The 21,166-nt window shown below is 29.7% G+C and overlaps 1 protein-coding gene across 2 annotated transcripts; it reads left to right on the top strand.

Moving 5' to 3' along the window:
* Nucleotides 1–596: 596 nt before the first annotated feature.
* Nucleotides 597–21,019, top strand: Nup75 (nuclear pore complex protein Nup75). 2 transcript variants are annotated; one of them, XM_014414912.2, is made up of 12 exons: nt 597–753; nt 831–936; nt 2,395–2,578; nt 3,724–3,866; nt 5,818–6,074; nt 9,350–9,472; nt 13,587–13,805; nt 16,075–16,169; nt 16,240–16,457; nt 16,544–16,771; nt 19,694–19,793; nt 19,876–21,019. In XM_014414912.2, the coding sequence occupies exons 1-12, from the start codon at nt 727–729 to the stop codon at nt 20,138–20,140; spliced, it is 1,965 nt and encodes a 654-aa protein (XP_014270398.1). In that variant the 5' UTR covers nt 597–726; the 3' UTR covers nt 20,141–21,019. The 2 variants fall into 2 exon arrangements, with proteins under 2 accessions (XP_014270398.1, XP_014270399.1); XM_014414913.3 differs by lacking the exons at nt 597–753; nt 831–936 and adding an exon at nt 1,186–1,476.
* Nucleotides 21,020–21,166: the final 147 nt, after the last annotated feature.

The raw sequence follows: 21,166 nt of genomic DNA on the forward strand, positions 1-21,166 counted from the left end.
ATTAAAGTAACAAATGGGTTAAAAATTGGAATAATCTTATTCATTATTTCAGAAGTATTTTTCTTTATTTCATTCTTTTGAGGATTCTTCCATAGAAGATTATTACCTACAATTGAAATTGGTATAATATGAACTCCAAAAGGAATTATAGTTTTTAACCCTATAGAAATTCCTTTACTAAATACTATAATCCTTTTATTTTTATTTTTTACTGTGAAAAAAGAAAAAGTAATTCGTGTTGTGTCTTACCTTTTACTACCTTTGGTATTTTAAGGTTACCTGTTATGATTAATATCACATATGAGCTATCCATTCAAAGGAGCTATGTTAAGTCCGGAGGTGAGGGGCCTCCTCGTGTTGTTACAACAAATAGTATTCTTTAACTATTTTGATACCTCTATTTGACCGCCACCCGGACTATGCTCCTACAGTCTACTTCATGCAGTCAACTGTCTTCTTTCAATATAAAAAAGAACTACAAGTTGTCCTGAATTAAAAAGTACTAGAATGAGGTGAAAACTTCTTAAATCTTTAAAAAATGAGCTCTTGGATATTATTTCGTTGGAGACTGGTTAACGAACGACTGGTTAATGAACGACCACGCACGCTTAACACGGCGGTAAACTTCACCGTTTATCACAACTAAGTGCCAAACTTAGTGAAGTAAATTTTCAAGAATTCTATTAGTCGCCTAAATTGTAAATTATATTTTAAACCGACGGAAAAATGTATGAACAAACAGTACAAACTATTGTAAGTTTTTAAGACAAAAATACTATCTAAGGAAGATTCAATTTTAAATACTAAGTTTATTATTAATTTTTTTTTAGAGTGTTCCAGACCAGCTTTGTAAAATGTCTGGAATATCTTTTAGTGTGGTGAATAATAAGGACATAAGCGTTTTCCCATTTCGTAAACCACTTCTAGAAAATATAGGTAAGAAGTTTAAAAATGAGATAGTATCAGTACTTTATATATGAAAGAAAAATTCTATGAATTAAATGAATCAACAAATATTAATTTTAATATTCGTTACTCATAGTAATTGGTTGTACTGGATTTAAGTTTATCACTTTTTCTGTACAGAAAATATGTGTCTAAAATATTTATGGCCTTGGTGGAGGTTCGAAATTGACCTAACCAACACTACCCACCTTCCATAGGGCTGGCAAAATTCAAAATATAAATAATAATAAGATAGATAAATGTTGAATATTAACTCTCATTTAATTTGATGTCTATTAAAACATAAATTAATGGGTTATGTCAATATTATATCATTTAAACTATCATAAAATTAATCAAAGAGTTAAAAAATTATTATATACAACAAACATAAAATTGGTAGAAGAGCCTATTGAGGACGCATTCAAATTTGAGGTGAAGATATAGAGTTCATGAGGGTCCCAGGTAAAGCAGTCTAATCTCTTCATTTTTCACTTCTTGTGGATGACGGCTACAACCGAGTTAAAATTTGTGAGTACTCATTATTGTACTGATTGTTTACATATGACCTCATTTCATACAGTAAATCAGTAATGATACAATCTATCAAAAATAACAATTTAGATGCTAAAACTTTGAACTAAATAGATATTAAGGTGTTATTTGTTTACCGTTGATTAAAATGAGGAGAAGATGGGCAGGGGTGCAGTCAGCAAATAAAAAAAAAATTATTTATTTGTGCTGTCATTTCGACCTGACTTTCAGGCCTTCATCAGTGCTAAAAAAGAAAAAAGAGATAACAACCATCACTCAGAGAAACATAAAAATAAAGGAAAATAATAAACAAATTTAGAAATATACATAATGAATCAAGTAGATAGTGATTAATAACTACTTCTATTGTAGTTATCCTACTACAATTGTAGCTATCCTTCAGGCTGGATTCGACCCGGTGCCGCTATAGTCACGAGGCAGTAAAATTTGACACTTTAAATCCATTGGCAACAAACAACCACATAGATTGATAACCTGTAGATAATCTCCTCACCTCCCTCCAATATGTCAGAAATGACTAGGTAGTATATAAACAAAAACAAAAAGAAGAAAGATAATTCACCAAACAGAACCTTTTTAGTTAATGTTGAGACCTAAATTCGCATAAAAACAAATCACTTTATGATGTTATAAATACTCATTTTTATGATATAGTATAAATAGTCATTAATGAAGTAATCAATATTGTATCGATCATACTCATTGTGTATAAGTGAGCACATGCTAACACAGCTTGTTTAAGTAACACTTGTGGATTAGCTCCTTGTATAAAAATTAATCCTATTCCTACAGTCTTTTATTGTAATATTTTTAATTTTTTTAAAAAATAATTAATGTAAATATCATATTTTGATCATAATCAACTCCTGTTTAATTAACAAAATTATTTTATAGGTAAAATCAGTGAATTTGCACCATGTGAGGGAAGTGTATATTTGTTGAAGGCAAATAGTATAATGGATGATCCTGAATTGAGAAAATTGATAAATGAGTCACATGCTATCTTCGTGTCTTCTAGAAGTGTCCCTACTGATGAAAATTCCAAACATCGTGTTTTAGAGCAAAGCAGAGAACATAGGTTTGTTGTTGATAGTATTATATTGTAAAAAATTTATTATATTTTATTAAAATTTCTATTTTGATTTTAATTATTTATGAGGAGAAGTCGTATAGCATTAATTATCTTTTATTCTATTTATAAGATGATTAGTAATTTATGGTTTTACCTTTTCTTCTATTTTGGTTTAAGGTTGTGTTGGGCAGTGGGTAAAATTAACAAATAGCAGAAAAAAATACATCAAATAAAAATTCAGAACTGATTCCTGATCCCTAACTAGACAAAAATTGAACTCGGTAATTGATACAAGTTCTAGACTGCTGTTTCTTGTGTTCCTTAAATAAACCAGTTAATTTCCTTCCATTTCCATAAATCCGTTCCTCTCTCACCCACATGCCATAATTTCTGTAGTTCTCAGTTATCACAATTTTCCATCCATTTCATCATTCAATTAGAATTTATCCTTTTACTCATTACAATACATATTTTTAATTTTATTTTTATCCCCTACTTCGTCATTCGTTATATATGTGAGGGGGGGGATTTGCTACTGGTAATCAACATATGTTAATTTGAGTAGGAGGGTCAAGTTAACATTCAATGGGGCGGTCACAAAATAAAAGTCAAACCCCTTCATAGGCCAGAATCAAACCAGCAACGCTACAGTTTGAGGGTGCCAAGGTGACGCCTAAACTCCCTCAACTACAAACGGTCTTGATATTTCTTTATTATGCCTTTATATGTTTTAGGATTCTTGTTATTAGAAATTAAATAAACACAATTGTTTTCTGTCTAACCTTTGCTGAAATAGACCCCTTTGAGGTATCTTTATTTCTTAAGCTAGCAGAATTAGAAGCATGTAATCTAATATAAAAATATAACCAAAATTTTTAGTAATGTACAAATGCTTTTTTGTACCTGATGGTATTTTAACGTAAGCTACTTAATGTTTAACTAAGTGAAATACTTTACCTTACAATTTTAATGTAAGGTATTTCACTCACTAAAGGGATTAAAAAACCGCCTAGGGATACTTTATTTTAGACTATTCATAATAAATTACGCTTCCTATAGTACTATTGTATTAAACAATTGTTTAAACTAGATATTTATCCTTAAAGAACATTTCCCTAATTTTTCATTAAAACATACAAATTTTGTTTTAGGTCATCGATAAGACAGTGTATAGAAAATATGCACCAAGCTATGTATTCAAAAAATGAAGATTATGAGAATTGGATCAAAATTCTAGAAAGTATTGAACTCGTTTGGCATTTGTGTGAGCTTCTGCATCTTGAAGCTGTCCATTGTAATTATGTTTAATTGTCTTAAATTTTTGTTAAAACCAACTTTAAAAAATTACTGATTCAGAGTGTTTTTGGTTTTTAATTTAACTCGTAACGAGACAAATGGGTCTGTTGGACCCAGTTATAATCAATTTGTCTATTTTTTTATTTGTATGGAAATGGATTATACTATCTAAAAAAAAATTTTAAATATAAATTAGTTTGGTACATGTTATCTAGAACATGAGTTTAATCCTATTTTATAACAAATCGGCTATATTATGTGGAGTATTATTTTCTCTCTTCTCTTATAATTGTAGGCTGTTTTTAACAATGCAAAAAAAGAATATTTTACTCCAACTTGGTTCATGATTTTGGAAGAAATATTATTTTTCTTTAAAACTCATTGTTCCACTTCTGATACATAAGTAAACAACATATTATTTCTTAAGCTGTGATAATGTGTAACTGAAAAAATCAACAAGATGATTTTCAAATTATTGAAATAAAGAAATATCATATTCTAGAATAGAAGTGAATCATAAAAGCATAAAATGCCTCGAAATGGAGTACTCGTGTTGTGGCAGGCGTTATGAAAAAGTTGGGCGCCCCTGTTGTCTCTGTTCTAGGGACTTCCAATCGCAACCATCTTTTTGTAGGATACCTATATAATTCTTTCTTCGACTTCAAGATTTCTCTAGAATAGAGCATTAATGTTTATTATTTTATTTATTTATTTTTTTTTTGGAAATAATATCAAGCAGCTTAAGCAGTGATATGTCGTACATGTTTATTAATTAATAGTTATTGAAGAAATTATAAATTTGATTACTTTTTACTCTTCTATATTAATATAAAGAATTCATCAAATTCTATTAATATTGGGTCGTTTTACATGAAATGTCAGTTTTCACCGATAAGATTATTTAGTAAAACAACTTTATGAAATTTAAATATTTTTATTCAAAATATTTACCCTCATTTTCGATCAATTTTCCCCAATGTGTTATCAAATTTTCAATTGCAAAACTGAAAAATTCAGGATTTTGTGTACAAATCAAGTAAAAAAATGTGATTTTGACCTGAGAATCATTTTTAAAAGTTTTATTTTTAAGAAAATTGTTTAAATTTTTGACCAGATGGAAATCTGTTGGATATAAGTCCGGCTAATTAGGTGGAAGGACTTCGTAACACTGCTCGTTTAATTCCTTCACTGTCTGTCATGAAACATGAGAAACTCTGGGTAAAAAGGAGAAAGGAATTATTCCTGCAATGGACCACCATATAAAAATCAATAATTTTTTATTGGATGCAAATCTGGTTTTGGCATATGTCTCGGTCTTTTGTTGATATTTAACCACTGACCTGTCCGCGCCTGTTGTCATATACAATTCAGTTTTCATCACACATGATTATCCTTTTGTGAAAAAACTTTTTTTTGCGCCTAGTAAGCAGTGAAACACATGTATAACTCTTCAGCTGCAGCCGCTCATTAAGCTCATAAGGTACTTCATAGATTTTCTTTTTTTACTTTACCAATTGTCTTTAATTGTCAAAAAACTGTTGCTACACTTGTATTTAGTTGTGCTACAAGTCCTTTAACTGTTTGCTAAGGGTTTTCTTCCATAATAAGCCTGAGTTGATCGGCTTCACTTGCTGGTGGTCATCCTCTGGGTTAGATATCCAAATCTGTGTCATAAGCTAAACAATTTTCAAACCTCTGTGGTAATATTTCTGGCAGCTTGGGCTGCCAAGTGATCAAGTTTAAACTCTTAAGTTCAAATCGCATGTTTTTATGATCATATTTGATGGCATACTAAATAATGTGCTATCAATTGGAATCATAGTAAAAGTTATCAAAAGAGAGAGGATTAATAACGGCTCATTACAATCTATAAATTTCATATGAAATGATCCAATAATTCAAATTTGTATTTTAACAAATCTTTATGGAGTAAAATTATATTTTTGCAGCTGATATAGTACTTCCAAAACTTATTGAATGGTCTCGATTGAACTCTACCGAGTATGATGAGAGTATTTCTAAAGAACTGCATTTAGGAAAAGGTGCCGAGATTAGGAATGGAGAAAAGTACTGGGTACAGATAATGAGCCTTCTTGTAGAATCCAGGTTCGAGGCGACCAGGGCCCTTCTTCGACTTCATTCTGAAGCTGATTCTAAACCTTTTATGGAAGCTGACGCTATCCTGCGAGGAATACCAATCTATACAGTAAGTTAAAAGCTATTATTGCTAAGCCATAATATTGTAAACTTATTTTCTAATTTAGGATAAGTTTACACATTTGCCAAACTATGGCAAGTTTCCACATGCTCATTAGATTGGCTGGTACAGGCTTGGTTAAATTTGATGTCGTATCTCCTAACTGTCTGTGTTTTTGAACATTAATCGAAGAGAGCTTGAGGCAAGTACTAGTGATGTATCCTCACTGTTATAAGCACAACTTTTATAGGTACTAATGTAGATCTTTTGACATATAGGCATTTGTACTCTTCGTGTTTTAAATAATAAAAGAATTTTATAAACATCAAAAAATCGACTCTACCAGAAGTGCCACTTAATAATATCGATTTTAAATTTTTTTTTTCAAAAATAGCTCTAATAGTGCTGATTAAACTCAATATATCAAATTAATACTAAATGAACTTAATTAGCAACTAGATCTTATCCTCTTTGGAATATTCCAACTTGTTTAATATGCTGAATTTTCAAAAATACTTCCTCTAAATTATTTTTAATTTTGTTTATTTGAAATAAATAATCAGTTCTCATTTTTCACAGTAATAAGAAATGTATAAATATGAACTATAAAAGAATTATATTTTTAACTAAAGGAGACACAGATATAGCAGTTTAGAGACTGAAAATTTGGAGACAGTAGAACTTGCCTAATCTTTCTTGATTCTAATCATTCATATATGGATTTGTTATATTGTTTTATTCTTGGCAGAAACAAAGTTGATAGTCGTTATTCGCAGCTTGAGAAACCCTAAAATATGTATGTATTTTTATAGCAACAGGAAAATAAAAATATATTATATATATAGTTGACCATAAAAATTTAAATATAAGGAGATGGTCAGGGTTGCGGTCAAAAAAAGAACAAATAGTTTCTAAACTAAACTAGTTTTGTTAAGAACTCAAAATAGTTATAAACTATTTGTTCTTTTTTTGATCGCAATCCTGACCATCTTCATATATTTAAAAATATTTAAATTAAAGGAAGGCAGTCTGGATGCAGTCCAAATAACTGATAGTTAGTAAGTATGAGTTATAGTACTTACTATAGTAAATGAACTATTTATTGTGAGCCAACATTTAGCTCCACTTTGGAGGACTAAAAAAGATACAAACACCTAAAATAATAGGGACATTCATGATCTTTAGTTTAACATGTTGAAGCTTTTTAAATGGAGAAATATTTCCTTCTTTTATCGTGTTAAAACGATATAACATATAACATGGTTCAGAGTCTGTTACTAGGTCTGTTAAATGGAGAATGACGTCACACAACAGACCAGCTGAACTCGTCACCATTTTTTTTGTTGTTGGAACAAGCAATGTAGTATTACTTGCTCACAGTTTGTGTTAGTACTGTTTTGGATGTTTTAAAAATAAATAAAGCAATGTATGACAATAATAATGATGTAACGAAAGTTGTCAATTAGCTCATTTTGTTTTTATTCCTCACATGTTAGAAAATGAACAAGAAACAGTGGCTAAACTTTCACAATTTCCACTTTTCCTTCAATTTAGGCATGTTGTATAACTTTAATCAAAACTTAGAAACAAACAGTAACAAGAAGTTATGGAAGGAAAGGTTATAAAACAAGTTGCTCAGAAAATCCGCTAGGAGCTCTTATGCATTTAACATGACTTTAAATAGGGCTGCTCACAGTCCTATACTTATGACATTTAACATGGTAAAACATTTTATATTTAACACATCATGATACCCTAATGCGACAAAGTAAGACAATAGATAACATGAAATAAGAGTAAAATAAGGTATGGCTAGAAATGATTTAAAATATGTGTTTTTTTTTGGCCAAGACTCCCATTGGAGTCCTATACTGCCTAACCATGGTTGGGGGTCAAAGTTCTTCATTTTGTGGGACCGCCACTCAATGAAAAAAGTCGACGTCCCAGGCCGGATTCGAACCGGCACCGCCAATAGATATCAAATTGGTAAGACTGGTCTTAACCACTGAGCTATGGGTGGCCCATGTGTAAGTTTATATAAAAATGAACAAAGTAAATTAAAGAAAATAAAAATAAGATGTACAGTGAAAAGTATAAATAAACAAGAAATATAAAAAAAGTATTAGACTATGAAAGAAGTATATAAAAAAAAAACACAGTACACATTAAAAGACGGAAAATAAGAGAAATGAGAATAAAATAAAGGTCAAGAAAAAATAAAATATTATTATTATCATTAAACTATTAAATATTCTATTTTATATCATTTAGTATATTCCCTAACATTATTTTAGTTGTTTGTATCTTTTTTATTCTTGATGAAGCCCTGATAAATGGAGCAAAATAAATAATTAATTTATTATTTGAGTTATTTTTATATATTACACACAGTCAATCAATTCTATCTTCCAATAAAAGTTAATTTTTTGGAATATTGTCTTCGTGCGGTAAGGGAAAGTTGTATGATGCGGGCGCAGCACCAGGTTTTTTTTTTTAAGATAACAGAAATATAATAATTATATATACATTTTATTTCTGGGTAATTAAATTAATAAATATCTGATAGGGCCGCCCATAGCTCAGTGGTTAAGACACAGTCTTACCAATATGATGCCTATTGGCGGTGCCGGTTCGAATCCGGCCTGGGACGTTGACTTTTTTCATTGCGTGGCGGTCCCACAAAATGAAGAACTTTGACCCCCAACCATGGTTAGGCAGTATAGGACTCCAATGGGAGTCTTGGCCGGAAAAAAAAATAAATAAATAAAAATAAATATCTGATAAAAAATACTAGAACAAAAGTTGAATTCATTTGCTATCAGGATCCATTTTTATCGTCTACCATCTTCTTTGCCGATATTTATATTTCTTGTCACTTTGATTATTTTTTAATAAGAATTTTTTCATTTGAAGATTATAGCTAATAAAAGTTGAACGCCTGCTATATTTATCTCTCTAAAACACACAACCGTTTAGATATCTGTTTGTTTCTTTATTTACCCATCATCTATAGATATTTTGAATGTTTCAAGTTATAAACGTGCAGTTTATATATAATCCATCATTAAAACTTAAAATACATATTATATGAATGCAGCTGTAGAAAACTGTGAACTTGTTCTTGGGCATACATTAACAAACATCTATTGTACATTGTTTTAATTATGTTGATCTAATCAGCTGCTAGCTTTATCTATTCGACTTTTGAAATAAAAAAGTATTCTAAATTGCACTTCTTTCATTATCAAAATGAATTATTACAATTTTCATTCTTAATGTTTCAGATTTATTGTGGCTTGTCTCCTGTCGAATTCAATGCTAGGTGGAGAGCTTGGAAATCGATGATTAGATCAAAAATCAGCGCTGGAACATTTAGTGCATTTCCACATCTGCTCAATGTCATGAATGTAAGTACTTAGTTTGTTTGGTTTAATAAGATATCCCTCGTGTATGATTCTATTATAATTGGTATCCAAGAAATTTTGGTTTCTATTGATGATGTGTTAGGTTTTCCTTTTTAATATTTAGGTTTCTTATTTGTTGACAGATTCTAATAATTTATAATAAACAAATGAACATGATTTAAATTCACTTTTTTTTTTTTTAACACCAGATTTTATTGCATTAAAATTTATTTACAATGCACTTGCAAATGAAAGAGATGTATTTAGGGTACTCATCATCTTTAGTTTAACATTTTAAAGTTGTGTTTAATAGAAAAATTTTATCTTCTTCTGTTGTGTTAAAACGATATAACATTTAACATGGTTAAGAGTCTGTTACTAGGTCTGCTAAATGGAGAATGACGTCATGCAACAGACCAGCTGAGCTCTAAACCATTTTGTCTGTTGTCGTTTTGATAGGTTAGCTACTTTTATAGTTGCTGGTTCATGTTGTTTTTGTTTTTTCATGTTCATGACATTTTTAAACTCTAATAGAGCAGTCTGTAGCTCAGATGGTTAGGGGCAGGTCTATCAGTCATAACTAGGCCAACATCACCTTGTGGATTGCCTTGTATTAATTTTGTTTAAAAAACTAATAAAGTAATGGAAAAAAAACATGGGAGAAAACAAGGAATAAGTAAGGTGGAAGAAAGATGATTTGACGAAGCTGTTTGAGATTTTATTATCTCGTAAAGATTACAAAAAAAATTTGCTCAGAAAATCTGCTAGGAACTCCTATACTATTAACATATAACATAGACTTTAAAATAGGGCACTCACAATCCTATACTTATAAAATTTAGCTTGTCAAATCTTTTTACGTTTAACACATATTGAATACCTGTATTATTTATATACTTAGAAGTGTTTTTAGAACTAAAGAAGGATTTTTTTCCTACTATTTTCATTAACTCTTAATTTATTCAAAATTAGCTGTCATTTTTGAAGAGTTTTAATGGTGTAGTTTTTAACTATGAATCACTGTTCATAGTGATTAATGAATTTCTGTTCATTGTGATTCATGAATTACTGCTTATAGTGATTCATGAATTCCTGTACGCCCATTTCTGGGAAATGTTCTGTTTTTCAATTAAAATTTGTTGATAGACTGATACAATTATTTTTATTTTCAAATTTAGTATAAAATTTTATTTTATATGTTTGATGGATGTTTGAAATCTTCATTTAGAATATGTAAATAAAATATTTCTTGATACTTTTAGTTTATCGCCTTTTTATTCTAATTTGTTTATTATATTTGATGTTTTTAATATTTAAAACTTGTAAATATTTATGTTAACATTAATTGCTCTTTCTTGTTAATTACTTTTATTTTTTGGTTTATGATATAGTTGATATAATGGTTTTATTTTGTTTCTTTTTTTTTATTTTATTTTTATATGTAAAATAAAACATTATTAGATGTCTATAATATTCATTTAAACACTACACTTATATAAAAAAATAGGAGTATTCGTGATGTGTTAAATGTAAAAAGTTTTAACATACTAAATCTATAATTCAGTGGAACTCCAAGGGGATTTTCTGGGCAACTTGTTATCTTTGGGAGATAATAAATTTTCCTACAGCTTCTTCACATCATCTTTCCTCCACATAACTTGTTCATGGTTTCCCCTCCTTGTTTTTTTATCATTACTTTCTTATTATTTTTATCCATTACTGTATCAGGGTTTAAAATCGTCCATAACAAAAACACGAACTTTGACCAACTAAGCTATCAAAACGACAATAGACAAAATGATGTGGAGCTCAGCTAGTCTGTTTCGTGACGTCACTCTCCATTTAACAGACCTATTAACATACTCTTATCCATGTGAAATGCTATATCGTTTTAATATGGTAAAAGAAGGAAATATTTCTTCATTTAACGCACTTTAACATGTTAAATAAAGATAGTGAATACCCCTATTATTATTGTACAAAGCTGATATAATTTTCACCATTCTCTCTTTATTACTATTTTATTTTACAACATTTTAACTATTTATTGTATAATATTCATTTAAACATTATTTACTTTTTGTTATTTATTATTTTCTTATCTTTTTCCTATTTATTATTATTATTATTAGAAAATATAGTACATCTAAGATAAGTTTGCCTGAGGGTAAAAAAGGGGAAGGGTCTCCTTCTCAGTCAACTAGACTTCCTTTCTTTCTTGGACATTGTAAAATAAAAAAAAAAAGAAAATTAATAATAATAAAAACAAACAAGAACAACTTTTTATATAAAAAATGTTTAGTTTTAGACTTTCCCAGTAGGAGGTTTTTTTTTTATGGTGAGAAGAGGAGCAGAAGCTAGAGATAGGATGTGAGAGCTCCCTGCCCCTACTGGCAAACTCATTTTAGACATACTTCGTTTTATGATGTTTTATTATTTCATTTTTTTTTTTTTTTATTTCTGTATTTTCCTCTTAGGCACTAAAGCCCAATTTAATTTCCTGTATACTATTCTAATCTGGGACCTGTCTCAGAATAATACCAGGTCATTCAAAAAGTCCTGTCGTTTTTTGGGGGGAAATTATAAATAAATAAATATTTTCAAATAATCACCTTTATTCATCAAAATATCCACCGTTACAGTCGGTAACCTTCTCCCAACGAGATGGTAAAGCCCAAATTCCTTCCTTAAAAAACTGTTGATTTTTACTGCAAAAATAAGTGGTCAGTTCGTGAATTAGGTTGTCACGGTCTTGAAAACATTTTTGTCTCAGATTGTTGTCGAGATCTCTGAATAGGTGATAATCAGTGGGTGACAGGTCAGGGGAATATGGTGGGTGAGGCAAAACTTCCCAGCCTATTTCTGTCAATTTTTCCCTGGTCAATTTGGCGGTGTGTGGTCGAGCGTTGTCTTGAAGAAGCAAAGGTCTTCTTCTGTTGACTAAGCAGGGATCAAAAGTCTTAAGCTTGGATTGGCAATGGTCCAGTATATTGCAGTATACTTCTGCAGTGATGGTTTGCCCTTGATTCAGAATCTCAAAATGCACTATACCTTTGGCTGTCCAGAAAACAATGAGCAAAACTTTCTTTGGATGGAGATCTGGTTTTGGAAATTGTTTAGGTTTCTCATCTGCCGACAACCACTGATATGATCGTCTGAAGTTGTTGTACAACACCCATTTCTCATCACAGGTGATGATTCGATTCAAAAAGGGTTCGACTTTCAAGCGGGAAGTTAACGAAGATGCAGTTGTCAAGCGAACAAGCATATTGGCATCTGAAAGCTTATGAGGAATCCATTTATCCAGTTTTTTCACTTTTCCCAGTTCTTTAAGGTAATTCCAGGCAGTGGTGGCTGAGATATTAAGTTGAGAGGCTATCTCTGAACAACTTTGACGCGGATCCAACTCTACTACTCTTCGAACGTCCTCCTTATCAACTACAGTTGGTCGACCTGAGCGTGCCTCGTCTTCTAGTGTCTCGTCGCCTCCACGAAATTTTGAAAACCAAAATTGTGCCTTCCGCTCAGACAGCACATCTTCCCCAAACACGGAGCATATTTTTCTAGCAGTTTCGGCAGCTTTTGAGCCAAGTTTAAACTCATAGAGCAAAATCGACCGAATTTGAGTTTCAACTGGAATCATTTTAACTAGACAGTTGGATGGTGACTGCATTAAATTAATCCTCCTTAGCCTCCTATTCATAAAGTATAAACATTTGTGTTTACATGGATAAAAGTTGTATTGAACGGAATTAATTAGCAAACACTCTAGAATCAAAATAAACAACGAACAAATGAAAAACGACAGGACTTTTTGAATGCCCTGGTATTATTATTGTACAAAGCTACAAACACTTTCATCGTTCTTTCTTTATTACTCTTATATTTTGCTATATTTTTGCTATTTATGTCATATTCTTAGACCTAATACCTCAAATGTTGTTAATTTTTTAATTAATTAATAATGTGGGTATGGTGAAAGTGATCGCAATTTTGTATATTAGTTAATTTTTCGTTAAAAAAAAAAAATCCATCCAGTTTTATCATATCATGTTAATCAAAGTTCCTTACAATATCAGTACATTATTGATCATAATATTATTTTTTTTTTTTCTAGATTTTAGGTGGAGTTGAACCGCTGTTTCCTCTCTTGAGACCTCATTGCCATACTTGGTATCAGATGCTGACTGCCATATTACAGTTTTCTGATCCCATGGTGAAAGTTCACGATCTCAATTATTATGCTCAACAATGCATCGATCAGTACGGTGGTCCGTCCAAGCTTAGGTTACTAGATCATACAATTCTTGCCTTGTTTGATGCTGATCTAGCCACGGTAAGTTAAAATAACAACAATTCTCTTAATGTTATATATATATATATATATATTATTAATTGACCGTATAATTTCAAATTATGAAGAAGATGGTCACGGGTGCGGTCAAAAGAGGACTAAAATAATTAACTATTTATTTGCCCCACTTTGACGAGCTTCATCGGGGCTAAAAAGATACAAAAAGGTAATTTAAGGTAGGGTTAAAATTATGTACAAATAAGTGAAAAGAAGAAATAAAATAGCATTTATATAAAATAAACAATGATAAGAATATAAAAAAATTCTCAAACTTTAAGGTTAAAAATGAACAGATGTAATAACACATAAAATAAAAAGTAGATACGAGAAAACAAAATTTTACATACTAAAAGACGGAAAATAAAGAAGTAAGTTGAGATTATAAAAAGGTCGAGAAAGGATAAATCGAAATAAAATTAATGATGATAATAAATGAGTAAAGAACAAATCTACCTGTTCAAGTTTAGACTTTTCGAGACATTTTGTCAAAATTTTTGCATAATTTTAACTGTACATTAATTTGCCTTTTTGTATTTTATTATTTTCTAAGTCATAATATTTTTAGTTGATTTTGTGTCTCTTTAGCCCTGGTGAAGCTCTACAAAGTGGCGCGAAACGTCGGCAAATTAATAGTTGTTAACTAATTTTGTTCTCTCTCTTGTTACCGCACCCCTGACCATCTTCTTTGTAATGTGAAATAATAGTTAAGCATCATTCTTTTGTTTTAGTAAGGTTAATATCATTTATTAAAAGAAAGTATATTAAATATATGTATATATAATTGACCGTAAAAATTGATATATAAGATGGTCAGGGTTTGCGGTCAAAAGTGAAACAAAAATAGTTTACAACTATTTATTTTCCAACGTTTCGCCCCACTTTGCAGGGCTGCCCAAATGAATCGGTTGAACAGACCCTGACCATCTTCTTATATATGAAAGTATATTAACATCGGAAGTTAATTTATATTGTAATAATTTTTATTTATTAAAAATAAAATAAATATAATCTTTGCTAGTTTTATAACTTTTCTCAAATATAAAAGATACTTGGGTTCAAGTTAAGAACTTTAATATCAAATAGATAATATAATTTTATTATACAAAAAGAGAGACTCTTAATCTCAGGGCGGGTTACTAGCAATCAGAAACAGGCATTTACAATAATTACAATTAATCAACTTAATAACTCTTTATACATGAATCTATTTTTATGTATAGCAAAAACTAAACAAGCTCACGATCTTCCTTTGATGATTCCTTGGTGTATTCTTTTTTCTTATTGTTCTTGTCTTAGCATCCAATATGGCTTCCAACTCTTGCTGGACAGAAATTCATGAAGCTTCATCCTCTCTCTGGAGCCCCAGACACCACTGCTTGTTCTCTTCAAAAACAAAACCTGCCTTGAGGTTTCATGTAAACATCGCTTGTTGCACAATAGTTAGGGATTTTTCCAAATGATTTATTTTCTGAATATTATTCATTAGCACTATTTCTTGATTTCTATTTTTCCTTTAATTTTCTATATTTTCAATTATGAGGGGACAAGTTAAAATAGTTTTTATGATATTTGAATCTGCTCAATGTGGCCTTGATTCAACATACCGCCATCTTGGCTTTGTTTGGAATACAACGTATTTCTTTTAGACAAAGAAAACTGGTTAGCTTGCTTTATAATTTAAAATAACAAATAGCAATATTAAAATTATACATAAAATAAAACATATCATAAACCCTTTATACATCAAAATATATTATTTACTCAAAAAGAGCATATTACAATATTTATAATTTATATTCTATATTAATTTCTTTAAAACAATTTTGATCCTTTTTCTCAACTTTATTCTTTTTTTGAGAAAAAGGATCAAAATTGTTTTAAAGAAACTAAACCACTCTCAAACAAGTATATTAATAAAAAATAAATTCTATATTAATATTTCTAATGTAGGAAAAAAAATTTTCTTTAGATCAATATGCATGGTTGGATGTTATGTTGGATTGACTCCTTCAAGGACTGTCAACTTTTTTTTTTTGTTTTAAACCACAAATAGCTCTCTCATTTTACTAGAATATGTTGGTAAACTATTGATTCCTTCTCTGGATTTGAAGACTTAATGGCATTGAACCCAATATAATAAAATTATGAATTAGAAGTGATTATTTGGCACCTTTTTTTCATAATTTCAAAATTTAAATCAAATAAACTTAAACCAGTAAATAAGATGATTAATGATTTATTTGCATTCTAGGTTATAAAAAAATTGCAACTAACAGCTGATAATGGTTGGAGCGCTGTTCATCTAACTAATTTGTTACATCTCAGTGGATGCCTAAATAAATCCCCGTAAGTATAAATGCAGCTAAGATTCATGCTTTTATTTTTTTATTTTAATGTTATTACTTTTATATTTCAGGGAAACGAGCGTAGACTTCGAACCTATGTTGCTTGAATACGGTCAACTGCTCATGTCTCATAAACGTTTTTGGCAAATCGGAATGATGTATCTTAAATATTGTCCTACTCATGGTAAAGAATCGATAGCAATACAATTGTGTTCGTTACCTGTCGATAATACTAAGATTGCCTTTAAAGTTATCGAAGCTGCCCGAAATAATGGATTGCATGACGTCGGTGAGTTGTTATGAAAATGTAATGTTTCCTAAAATCATTTTTTTTTTGCTCATACTGTTGAATTAATTACATGTTTTGATTCCTAGTGAAAAGCATCTGTAGAGTTTTGGCTATGAAACATATAAAAGAGGGTAATTACGGCAATGCCTTAACGTGGGCCCTCACATCTAAGGACGCTGATGTTATGACGCAAATAGCTGATAAATATTTATACAAATACTCGACAGGAAGCTCGGATAAAGAATTGAACTGCCATAATATTTTAACTGGTCTTGGTCAATCCGTTTTTGCCAGTGGAAGGCTTACATTTTTGTGTAAGTTAAAATATTTAATTTATTATATAGGATTAGTTTATCATTGCAAAATTCAGTACTTACTAAGGACAGGAAGATACTGAAATATTCTGTTTCATGACACAAATGATACTTATACTTTTATTTATTATTTTGTAACTGATACAGGATGGAACAATCGTTTTATACTTATAGTACAAGAGCCTAAGAGGAGAAAAAAGGCAGTTATTTCACCCCAATTTTTGATTACTTAATTGATAACTAGGTATAATTACTAGTCAAAACTGACGAGTCTGCCAAGTATACATAGGGGGAATAAAAAATGGCGGCTTTTTAAAAACGTTAAAAATAATTAATTATTCATTTTGAGCTCTATATCTTTAAAACTACCAACAACAATAGAAAATCTAAGAGAACATAATTTCAAGAAGAGTAAATTTGCTAAACTGTAAGCCCTAATAGAGCTATTTATGTTCAACAGATCTCGAGATATAGCTTTTTAAAAAGCAATATTTCATAAAAATGCTGTAGTACGTACGTACAGCATGTACAGAACGTACTGAAGGGTCAGTAGTTAGTGAATTTATTTTGTAAAATCTATGTCTCAAAAACCATTTGACGTACAGATGTCTGTTAGCACTCAAAGCAAAGCTAGTTTAATGGGCTTTGAAGTACTCTTATAACATTTATCTTCGTAGGAGTATTAGTTTTCATGATATTTGATAAAATTAATTTATAGTTGTTTGGACAGATTTTCATTTGCCAAATTTATATTCATATGCAAATATCATAGAAACTACTATCCCTACGAGGATAAGTGCCATAAACTACTTTATTATAAGTTAAATTTCTTTTATTTGGAGTGCTGGCTGACATATGTGCATCTTATGGATCTAGAGATATACTTTTTCAAAATTCAAACATTTTATACGAACAACTAGAAATTAACAATTTGTGAATTTATTTCAGATATCATAAAAACTACTACTCCTACAAAGATAAAGGTTATAAATTATTTTATAGTAAATTTAACTAGCTTTAATTTGAGTGCTGACAGTCATGTGTACGTCCTATGGTTCCTGAAATAAAGTTTTTCAAAATTCAAACTTATTGTCCGAACAACTATAAATCAATTTATTTTAGCAATTTCATGAAAACTACTATTCCTGTGAAGGTAAAGGTCATAAACTACTTAATGGTACGTTAAACTAGCTTTAATTTGAGTGCTAATAGACATCTGTACATCACATAGTTCCTGAGATATTAAGTTCTCAAAATAAATTAACTAACTACTGATCTTACAGTAGATTTTTAAGAAATATTGCTTTTTAAAAAGCTATATCTCGAGAACCATTGGACGTAAATAGCTCTATTAGGGCTTATATTTCAGCAAATTTACTATCAATTTAAACTGTCTAGTGTTGATGGTAGTTTTTAATAAATAGAGCTCCGAATGAAAAATTAATGTATTTTTAAGGTTTTGAAACAGCTGGCATTTTTTATTCCCCCTACCTATACTTGGCACTCATTAATTTTGACTATTAATTATACATAGTTTTCATTAAAGTAATCAAAAATTGGGGTGAAATAACTACCTTTTTTTCTTCCCGACTTTTGTACTAATGAAACATTCATTTTAGCTAAATGGTTCATATTTTACTTAGACTATACAAGAAATATAGTCAATGCCATTAAAAAAATAAATATAGAAGTATTTAAGATGCATACTCCAAGGTTCTAGTTCATTCACCATGGCAAGGTGTTAGGAGTTGGACTCCAATTATTAATAACCATTCCTTATATCCCCAGCAAATGATAGTCATAGTCTCTTAACCCACCAAATACGCCTTCTTGAGTCAAATCCTACTCCTGTCATAGAGAGAGAAATGTTTTATTAACAGTAGCAATACTTTATTAAGTAAATCAAAACTTGTATCCTTTTTTGTCTCAACACTTTTTATTTCAACAGTCCAACGTTTCGGTCATTTTAGCCATCCTCAAGGACATCTTCAATTATAAATTCTTCCTTACATTAAATTTAGAATTTCTTTTGTAGGCTATTCTGCCCAGGTCATACATTAATTATAAGTTAAAAACCTATTTTTTTTATTTAAAATCATAAATATCTAATTCTTCTTATTTTAAAATTATCCACCCAACCACTACCATATACACAAACCATTTATTATATATGGTAGTGGTTGGGTGGATAATTTTAAAATAAGAAGAATTAGATATTTATGATTTTAAATAAAAAAATAGGTTTTTAACTTATAATTAATGTATGACCTGGGCAGAATAGCCTACAAAAGAAATTCTAAATTTAATGTGAGGAAGAATTTATAATTGAAGATGTCCTTGAGGATGGCTAAAATGGCCGAAACGTTGGACTGTTGAAATAAAAAAGGATACAAGTTTTGATTTATTTAATAAATAATTACCTTGTCTCAAGAAATTGAAATAATATAATTAAAGTAACAATACTGTTTGAGCACAATATAATATATTAAATTGGTATTTTTTAAAATTTAGATAAACTGATGATGGAGCCATAGTCCCGAAATATTGTTAGTGGTTCATTGTAATAAAGAATTTTAACAAGAGTATTTTCACTACATCTCATTATATTAATGAAAAATCATCCAGTAAAGATCCTATATTATTAAAATAATTAATTTTGAGTTTTGACCGTATTTAATTATGTATTTTATTCTTTTAATAATATGAATGTTGGATCATGTTTCTACTTTGATATTTCTGGTAGTTACACTTGATATGGTGATTAGGAAAAACAATAACATTTGTCTTAATATTAAAATTTAATTTTGGATAAACAAATTCTATTCATTCGTAAACGAATTGCCCCAGAATAGTTATATAAAGAATATATAACACATTACTATCTTTAACACCTACTTAATCATGTTACTTTTCTGTTTTTAGGTAAATATTGTGATTTTCAAAGATGTTATCAACATGGTAAAGTTAATGAAGCTGCTTCTATTCTGATAAAGTTGTTGGAATCGAGGATATCTCCTAAATAGTAAGTATATATATTTTATTTTTTTTATTATTCCTAAAATAAGAAATAATTTTTAATTTATGGAATTTTTTTTTTTTTTTAGTTTTTGGTTTACACTCCTGTTAGACTCACTACCCCTGTTGGAAATGAAAATAGGAACGCCCGTATTTTCTCACGAAGATAGCAACATTTTATTGGCCACTTTGGAAGAGTTGGCTATAGGATGGGTTGATAACCCCGTGCGGAAGACCCATAATTTCAATGAACAAATCAAAATTATCCGTTTAGCTATTACAAAAAATCTTGCTAGGACCCTTCTGCTGCAGTCCAACGCCCCTACTAATTCAAACACGATAATATGCTACTAATTAATACAAATTTTAGTTAGATTTTGTATGTTTACGAAGTGTATAAATTTACCTTCTGTGAATTTAAAATAAATTTTTTTATTTATTGTTTTTAAAATTTTTTCATTTACTTTTATAAAAATTTTTACAGAACTATAAAATTATTGAATACTTTTTCAATATTTACATGAAACAAATATGTTAGGAAAACTGGGTTGAAATCTAATAAACTGAATCTATATTTTCTATACAAAGAATGCTAAAACAGCACTGCTCTAAATAGGCAATTACTTTTTAAGTTAGATCGATTTATTTAAAAAATAAAATATGGGCGTTGCTTACTCATCAGTACAATCAACTGCTTGCTTTCCTGAGCCAAGAACTATGCCTTCTGTAGTCACTTGATTTACTATTGAATTTTTTTACAAATTAATTTCATGGTATCAATGCAATACTAACTCAATAAGAGAAAGTAGTTGATAGAATTTTGTAAAACGAAATTTTATAATTTTTAATAATTAGAATTTTTACACTAAGTAAATTACATTCTTACAGCTAGACCTAAACTACCCTACAAATTTAGAACAAATCAAACAAACCATTTTTGTTTTATAGTAGTGCCAAAGAAAATATATTTAGGCATGCATAAGGGAAAGAAGTTGAAATCTGATGCGGGACCAATCCGCATTGTGTAATCCTTGAACATCTTTTCAAAATAAGATAATAGGTTGTAAGCGTTATGCTCTCACGACATGGAATCAAATTCGTTCCTTAATGTCTAAAATATAAAATACCGGAGAAAATTTCCGATTCTGAGGACATAATTTTTTTTTTCTTTCCTGCATGGAAACGAAGTTTAATGTTGATGTTTTTTAAATAAAAAAGTGTTAATAAAATAGATTAAGCTTTGCATTATTTTGACCTTGATTTCCGCATTGGTATTGTTTAAATGTGGCCCTTCCTCAGTAGTGCAGAATATTTAGTGGTCAGACAAGTTAGTCCTCTATTTATCTCATTATCAAGAATGTAGAATGTAACGTTTAAGTG

Source organism: Halyomorpha halys, unplaced genomic scaffold (assembly GCF_000696795.3).
Source record: "Halyomorpha halys isolate HHAL.00 unplaced genomic scaffold, Hhal_1.1 Scaffold89.1, whole genome shotgun sequence".
In the NCBI taxonomy this organism is placed as follows: domain Eukaryota; kingdom Metazoa; phylum Arthropoda; class Insecta; order Hemiptera; family Pentatomidae; genus Halyomorpha; species Halyomorpha halys.